Source organism: Akebia trifoliata, chromosome 9, assembly GCF_017979445.1.
Source record: "Akebia trifoliata isolate Shusen 1 chromosome 9, ASM1797944v1, whole genome shotgun sequence".
NCBI classification, from domain to species: domain Eukaryota; kingdom Viridiplantae; phylum Streptophyta; class Magnoliopsida; order Ranunculales; family Lardizabalaceae; genus Akebia; species Akebia trifoliata.
In genome coordinates, this window is record NC_141383.1 from 26,183,557 (window position 1) to 26,192,341 (window position 8,785).

The 8,785-nt window shown below is 34.8% G+C and overlaps 1 protein-coding gene and 1 non-coding gene across 2 annotated transcripts; both read right to left on the reverse strand.

Moving 5' to 3' along the window:
* Nucleotides 1–1,848: 1,848 nt before the first annotated feature.
* Nucleotides 1,849–6,224, reverse strand: LOC147395070 (glyceraldehyde-3-phosphate dehydrogenase GAPC1, cytosolic-like). The gene is made up of 12 exons (XM_086453945.1): nucleotides 6,098–6,224; nucleotides 5,938–5,967; nucleotides 5,738–5,838; nucleotides 5,262–5,377; nucleotides 5,062–5,161; nucleotides 4,272–4,418; nucleotides 4,108–4,168; nucleotides 3,912–4,009; nucleotides 3,597–3,739; nucleotides 3,385–3,468; nucleotides 2,778–2,867; nucleotides 1,849–2,117 (listed from the first exon to the last, which is right to left on the reverse strand). The coding sequence occupies exons 1-12, from the start codon at nucleotides 6,099–6,101 to the stop codon at nucleotides 2,072–2,074; spliced, it is 1,020 nt and encodes a 339-aa protein (XP_086310071.1). The 5' UTR covers nucleotides 6,102–6,224; the 3' UTR covers nucleotides 1,849–2,071.
* A 2,487-nt stretch (nucleotides 6,225–8,711) lies between these two features.
* TRNAV-AAC (transfer RNA valine (anticodon AAC)) lies at nucleotides 8,712–8,785 on the reverse strand. Its single transcript has one exon. It is a non-coding gene; the product is annotated as a tRNA-Val (tRNA).

Consider the following 8,785-nt stretch of genomic DNA (forward strand, 5'->3'; position numbering starts at 1 on the left):
ACTGACAAGGTTGTTTCATTCGATTCGGGTTGGATCGAATAATTATAGACCATTCAACATTTTTCTACTATACTTCTTTAGTAATTGCTAAATTATTTTATTTTATTTACACACCTAGAAAATTTCATGTTATATTAAAATAGTAGAAAATGATATTTTGAAAAACTTAAAAAATGTAAGTCTTAAAGCAATATATCATTCATATCTAACGGATTTAGGAATGGATCTGTATTTAACTCGGATCAAGGGACATCAAACCATATTCGACCTTTTTTTTATTAGGATCTATGCCAAGTATTCAAACCCGCTAAATTCGGATAAAATCTGACCCATTTTATGCCCCAAATGATTGACTCTTTGACAAGAAATTATCAACATTAGGGATGTTGTGATTGACTACTTAAGGGAAGACATATTTGATCTTCACTTAAAGTAAGGATATGCTTGATAAAGAATGAAAATGGGTGGAAAGTGCATTTTCGATGAAATTACTAAAAATCACGCAGTGTTGGATATCATTTTTCCACCTCACAGTCTCACTCCGTGAGAAATAACAAAATTACACTCTCTCTCCTCTTTTTTTTTACGAGTATTTTCTAGGTGTTTTGAAGGATTTTTGAATTCCATGAAAAACAAATTTCCATCCAATCAAACAAACCCTAAGTGAATTTATGGTTTAAAGATCCCATGAATGTGGATCCATGTTCTCAGTGATGCAAGATAAACTTTTTTCTTATATGTTATTGTTGTTAAAAAGTGTGGTTGGATGTTTAATAAAGGAATGGGTTAATATGCTTTCACAATTGAGGTTTAAAATCTCATCTTGAGGTAGTGTTGCAATCTATTTGGTTTCGGCAATATAAAATCACCATCTTTTGTTTCTTAAGATTGATGGGTATTCTGGGAAAAGTCGTTTCATTAGTTTATAGAAACAAAAGAGTCCCTAGATGATAGTAATGATCCATAAAAGAGAATTATCTCTTTGGTAGAGAGTATGAGAAAGTATTGAGTCTCTGCATATGTATTTTTCTTCTCTTATAAAATTTAGAAGTTCAAGGTTCTTGAGATTGATCTTCACATAGTTGTTACAAGTTTGTGACACAAGAGTGAGATCGGGACTTCTTGTTTAGGTTCTTATTAAAGTTGGGGGTGTAGAGATTTTATAGGTTCCACCGAAGTGTTGGAGGTAAGTATAGACCTCCATACTCGTAATTTTTTTTTTTTTTTTTTTTGAGTAATAAATTTATATTTATCGGCTTGCCTGTAATACTGTGATTGTATTCATTTTTCTACTTTTTTATTATTTTATATTTACTTTACAACACTCATCGAAGTCAATGTTTGTTTCTAGCTTTAAACAAAATCAGATTATCTTAGATGAAATATCCCAAACTGGTTCAAAATTAACCTTGCTCATAGGATATTTCCAAAGATCTTAAGCTTCCAAGCGAATTTCCTGTAATTTCAACTTGAGAGCCCCCAAATGGTCCTCACTCCTCTAATTTGAACTTGTGAACCCCACAATTCCTTCAAAAAGCCTCTAATTTGTACCTATCTCCAATTCACAGTTGCAACAATTAAATAGAGAAAAAGAAAATGACACACACACACACACACAGCTTTTCAGATTGAGTCGGGATAAAATATGCATACGTGGCAAAGGCACAGAATCATAGAACCTTTCTTTGGGATACACAAGGAAAAATATCTACAATTCTGTGCCCTTGCCACATCAACCACGCATGTGTCAAGGTGTCATTTTATCATTAGTCTTTCAGATCAGACCAGATGCTCCGGCACAACATCCATTTTCCCCAAAACATAGCAAATCAACGTAAAAGCAATACAGAGAGCAGAAAAGATTAATAGTAGAAAAGCTAACTTCAACATACCAATAATCCAAAACATTGGGGAAAAACGAGTCCCCCATCACTTAATTCAACAAAACGAGAGTCCGAACCTCTATCAATAGTTCTAACTCAACTTATTCAAAATCATCTCTTCTTAACCGCGGACAGAGACTAAAACCGCAAGACACCAAAAATGGAGAACAACATCAGGCATATCAAGTTCACTGAGTAGAGGCCATGTGGACGATTAAGTCAATTACACGTGAGCTGCAAGACACAAGCACATCTCAAATTCTTGGATAAAACAAACAAAAAAGATAACGTGCAAGAAGGGGCAAACGATGATGCATATTGCAACCTCTACTCTTTAAGCATAAATCTTCCCCATCTTATTCATGGGGGTTGGCCACCAAAACAAAAGCCTTGATTCGATTAGGTGTCCATCACGAGTGAACTGCATTATGTCCATTGGAAGAAAAATGTGCACCTTTGGCTATCTGAATGAAACCCAACATGCAATTTTGTCCAACAAGAGGCACCACCTTACTTATAAGGGACTCTTACGGACACCTAATGGGATCACCACTCGTTTCAGATACCCCTCCAAGTACAAATATACAGGGTTGAGAGCATGGTTTTAAATCTCGTCCGAGACTGAGATGACTCGTCCGATACGTCTAGGTATCGTCCACCAACAAGACGGATAGATAAGTAGATAAGTCAAAGGTATCAGACAAGATTTAAGACCATGCGTCATTTGTCTCATTCTTGAACAAGACGACTCAAACGTATCGAAAAACTCGTCTGAGATGCAAAACGAGTTTTAAAACCATGGTTGAGAGAGCTGATAGAACCATTTATTTTCCAAGTGACACGTTGAAATGAAAAAAAAAAATGCACAGAGAACAAACAGAAAATGATAATTACCTGTAACCCCATTCATTGTCGTACCAAGAGACAACCTTTACAAACTTCTCGCTCAAAGCAATTCCAGCCTTGGCATCAAATATGCTTGATCTGGGAACACAAATAATTTGAAAATAATTCAAGAGGTGATGAAGTCAAAAAAGACAAAAGTGATGGGAAAAAGCCAAGTGAGAAACGAATGGAAAGAGCAAAAACCATTTTTGGGGCATGCAAGCAGAAAGAGCAGTTAATAGTAATAGAACGGTATCACTAAATACCAAATACTTAAAACAAGAAAGGACGTCAGGGTCGGGCAAGAACCTAATAAATAGAGCTGCTTCAAGGATTTTAAATAACTCCAAAATAATGTTGGAATTTCTTGAAAAGATCATCACAATTGAGAAATATCCAACTAACTTGATTTTGGGCACATTGCGTAAAAGCCAATCAAGATATCTTCAATAGCCTCTCTCAATATGAGAATAAAAATTGGACAAATTTAACACATTTGGGCAATGTGCATGAGAATAAACCAACTTAGCCGGGCTCTCTAGATTGATGGGTACAAAGACACCAATTCCATTGGGAACACACCATAACAATAAAAAATTAGAAGAGTTATCCTTACCTGCTGTCACCGAGAAAGTCAGTCGAAACCACGTCATCTTCCGTGTAACCCAAAATTCCCTTCATCTTTCCCTCAGACTCCTCCCTGAGCACCCACAGAATAAAAATAAAGGAGCAGTTAGTAACAAGTGAGCCATCAGTGTTCAATAGTAAAGGAGAATCCATTTGAGCGCTAAATAAAATAAATTGAAAACAAAATATTTCGTTTGTTACTTGATTGCAGCTTTGATTTGATCATAGGTGGCCGCCTTCTCAAGCCTCACAGTGAGATCCACAACAGAGACATCCACAGTAGGAACACGGAAAGCCATTCCAGTCAACTTCCCATTCAATGCTGGCAACACTTTTCCAACAGCCTTCAACAATCACAATGTAAGACATAATTAATAATTTAATATAGAATAATAACAAGTACCTAGGCAATTAACAACAAACTACGACATGAAATTAAGGGTTCAAGAATGGGTCTTTATAACATTTCCAAATTTCATCTCTCTATAGAAGTAATTCTACAGCCATGTTAGCTACCTTAGCGGCTCCAGTGCTGCTGGGGATGATGTTGAATGAAGCAGCTCTTCCACCTCTCCAGTCCTTGCTTGATGGCCCATCAACGGTCTTCTGAGTGGCTGAATCACAAAGATTATTGAGAGGAACAATAAATCAATCTACAGGACAAACCTCTCAACCCAGTAAAATAATTAATCAATTTAGTAATAAAGCCTACCAGTGATGGAGTGGACAGTGGTCATAAGACCTTCAACGATGCCAAATCTGTCATTAATAACCTGTGAAAATTCAAGACAAGCAAAATAGAAATATAAGCAAACCAAAATTACAAATTTAAAAAAAATAAAAATAAAACAAGTATCATATAAGGAAAAAAAAAACCTTGGCAAGGGGAGCGAGGCAGTTGGTAGTGCAGCTAGCGTTGGAAACAATGTTAACATCGGATTTGTATTCATGCTCATTGACACCCACAACAAACATAGGAGCATCTTTGCTAGGAGCTGAAATTACAACCTTCTTAGCACCACCCTGATGTATCAATTCAACTGAATTAGTACTTTCTCATAGATTAAACATAACTAATCTACAATCAACGATAAGAGTTGAAAAAGACACAAACTTTTAAAGCCAACAAATTAACAGTAATCAAAGAGCACCAAAATGTATAAAAATGAATAACATCCAAAGAACCCATAGTTTAATTACTGGGTAATATTTTGTATTTGTAACAATTACCTTGAACTAATGGAGAATTTATGGGCAAAACTACTTATAACAAACAAACCTACCCAAATGAATCTAAATAAGACACCAAATCAAAGAATAAAGAATAATTTGAGGCAGTGAGTGAAATTATTAACATCAAAATCATCTAATTCATCCACCTATTTGAAGTTCCAAATCAAAACATTATTAAAATAGTCCAAAAACCAATAATTTCTTAAAATGGTCCTACAACCATTAATTGCTACAATTAAAATAAAATGCACACATAGTCCTTGTTTTCCAAGAATCCACCCATTTATACTTCATTATCAAAATTAATTTAAAACGGTGGTCCTACAACCATAAATTGCTACAATTAAAATAAAATGCACCCATATTCCCTCTTATTTGTGAGACAAACAAAAAACTCAATCAAACATAAATTTGGCAAAAGAATATAGCAAACCTTCAAATGGGCAGCAGCCTTGTCCTTGTCAGTAAACACTCCTGTTGATTCCACAACAAACTCTGCTCCAGTCTCAGCCCATGGGATCTCCTCTGGGTTCCTTTATTTACCCAAAAAAACAAACAAAATCTCAATAATCTAAATTCTTAGACTCGTATTTAAAATAACCAAAATTTAAAAAAAAATATGGACAATCGTACCTGACACCGAACACGGTGACTGGTTTCTCACCAAAGAGAAGGGTCTTTGAGTCCTTCAACTTAATGTCGTTATGCTTCCATTGACCATGAACACTGTCGTACTTAAACATGTACGTCTGCACAACAGAATAACAAAACTCCATTTAACCAAATAAAAAGCGCTTTTATTATTGATCGACGGTCACAAATCTGATTAACATGCAAAGGTCCAGGGATCCAAACCGTAAATTAAAATACTAGATCAGAACTAAAGTTGTTGATCAGATCTGACGGTTAGAATCATCTGATGTACATGATTCTTTTTTATCCAAAGTAGCAAATTTTAAAAAAAAAGAGAGATCTCTAAACAGAGTGAGATCATATAAATCATTCATGTATGGCACCTGAGACATACATGCATTTCACATACGTGTATGCATGCATGTATGTATGTATGTATGATTTTGGATAGATGGATCATGGATGGATGATATTACCATGTAATCTGTGGTGATAAAGGGATCATTAACAGCGACAAGTTCAACATCATCTCTCTGAAGAGCAACTCTCGCAACCAATCGACCAATCCTTCCAAAACCTAATTTTTTGGGGGGAAAAACGATCAGATTTCGATCTAAAAACAAAAATAATAAACAAATCAGCATTAAAAAAAATATAGTTGAGTTCGATCGAGTACCATTGATTCCGATCTTGATCTTTCCAGATCCTGTAAAATTAATTAAAATAACACAAAAAAAAAAAAAAAAAATTCAGATCAATCTTAGATCATAAACTATAGAAGAAAAGCTTGCTCATGAATTCGAACAAGAAATGAAGAAAGGAAAAGACGGATCTACCCATGATTCAGAAAAATGAGTATCCGAGAGGTTGAGGGGTATAAAAGGAAGAAAAAAAATAACAGAAGAACAGCTCAGAAACAAAAATGATGAGTGGAGAAGACGAAATGGGAAGTAGAGTGAGTTATATAGTGAGGAAGAATGGCGTGATCAACAAGGGTTGCGGCGGATTTGTCGAAGCCCAGTGGTCTAGGTCACGTGAGCGAGAGCTGCTATTGCCACACCAACTTTTCTTAATGCTACACCAACTTTTGTTAATGCCACACCAATTCCTATGCAAATATCCACAAACAGTTTGGGGTGGCGTTAGCAAAAGTTGGTCTGAGAAGAGTGGGTGTTAGAGTTTGTGGTGGATCGCCTCTTGCGTTTGTAGATCACCGTTGAAATAAAGACTGGTCATCGCTTTGAACCTTCTTTGTTTGACTTTTTGAAATTTTATGATTTTATTTTGGATACCTTTCCATATTTTGGTCAAATGTTAATGATACCCATGTGTTTTAAAAGTGATGACGATATGCCCCCTTGACCTAGGTTTTATAAAAGAGACTAGTGTAAAATGATCTAAATGTCCTTGTCTTCACCCTTTGAGCTATTAAACCTCAATGGTAAATGATTTTTAAATTATTCATCATCATTTTCTACCTCACATTAACCTCTTTGTAAGAAACCCTTTGATTTCTCTACCCAACAATTCATCATATTTTATTTTCTAAAAAATCTATCTGATGAAGGTATAAGAGATTTTACCTTAGAGGTTGAAGATGACTAATATTGGATGAATCCATCCTTGTATTTCTTCAAATGTCCTATCTTGTGATTGAGATTTGAAGATAAATAATATAGAGTTTTGAAGTTTAACATTAAGAACAAAAAACCTTTACTCTATAATAGAAAATCAAGGATTTTTAGCTAAAGATTTAAAATTAGAGCATTAAGTAATTTATTTAACTTTCGTAGAAGACCTAGGTCAAGAGGGTTATGTCATCAATTTGAAAAATATGAGGTGTCTCTATACATACCAAAACATAGAGGGGCATGTCTAAGTCAACCATTTTTTCCTCGTAAATTATAAATACTCCATTTTTTTATGAATATTTAAGTTACCCTTATATTTTCAAATCAAGACATGCCGCCCTTGATCTCAATATTCTCTTACATAAACCTCGAGGGGTTGGTTCAATGGAAATTTCTGATCGATAAGCGGTTAATGCTTATAGGGTGTGAGTTCGATACCCAGTATGAGCATTAATTCCTCATGGGCCACTTGTTAGACCGCATCCTCACTTACCTAATGTGTGTGATATGCGGGTGTTGTATTTGCCTCGGTATAAGTTCTTGGACAAGATCATGGTCTATGGACTGGAAAAGCTTAGATACAAACTCGGTCTGCTGTCTACAGGGATACACGATTATCAACAAAACAAAAAAACAATTCTCTTACGTATTAAAGAATATAACTTAAATGCTCTTATTTTTAACCTCCAATAAAAAATTATTGAATTTTCTCTTAAAAACATGTCTTCTCCATGTTCTTCAACTTTCCAGGAGAATTATTTTGAATCTATTCAATCTCATCTTAATCCTTTACAAAAAAAACCCTTTAGAAGTACTTTCATCATTTAAGAATTGATGTTATGATTAGACGATTTCAAGAGAGAATTTGTAACCAAGTTAAAACAAATGAGATTTAAGAGTAGTGCTCTACCACAAAGTCCAAAGCTATCGAACTTAGGTTACAAAAAGCTCAACCTCTTGGTTGCTTCAATTACTTAATGGTGGCATTAGACTCGTAAGTAGCCATAAAATGCATAGAAGACTCACTCCTCTAGGTTTTAGTGAATATTTGAGAAATCCTTATGTGCTAAAACTGACGACATGCCCCTCAACCTTAGTTTTTCCTACGTAACAAACAAACAATGAGTTAATTGTCCTTGTCTTCAAACTCTAGCCTATATGTTGAAATTTTTACCCTAATCTTCATTCAATCTCAAGATCTGTTACTCTTCATCTTTTGAACTTCAAGGATAATATATAATTTTCAGCCGTTGAAAACATTGGATATTTTAATTAAAAAATCCAGTGTTTTGTAAAAGTGGTTGAACACAACAGCTAGAAGGTGAGATCAAATAATATAGTTTAAGAAAAATAAAAGGATTCAAAAATGATAAATTTTTGGAAGATTTGGCAATAGATTGAACATGAGGGCATTTAGATAATTTCAATTTATCTCAATACAAGAACAAGGTCAAGTGGGTGTGTTATCAGTTTGAAAGTTAAAAAGGTCTCTCAATAAATGGTGTTTCTCATCTCTTCAAGTTTCATCATCATCAACTTCTCTTAATTACAAAAACACCCACCATGTAATAAATTATTTTCTTTAAGACATTTTCAAAGTTAGGCGTGAGTCGTGAGGCGCAAATAAGGCCAAATGTTCTGTGATTTGGTCAAATGGCCCTCTAATTTATAGAGAATATGCCGAGCAACCCAAGTATATTCTCATTTGCAATACTAAATATCAGCACGTGCACGTCACACCTAACGTGTCACATCTAATTAAAGACTCAAAGAGGGACTTTTAAGTAATTTCAAAGTAAAACATTTAAGAAGGATAAAATGGCGTCGCCCGGGTTCGAACCGGAGACCTTCAGTGTGTTAGACTGACGTGATAACCAACTACACCACGACACC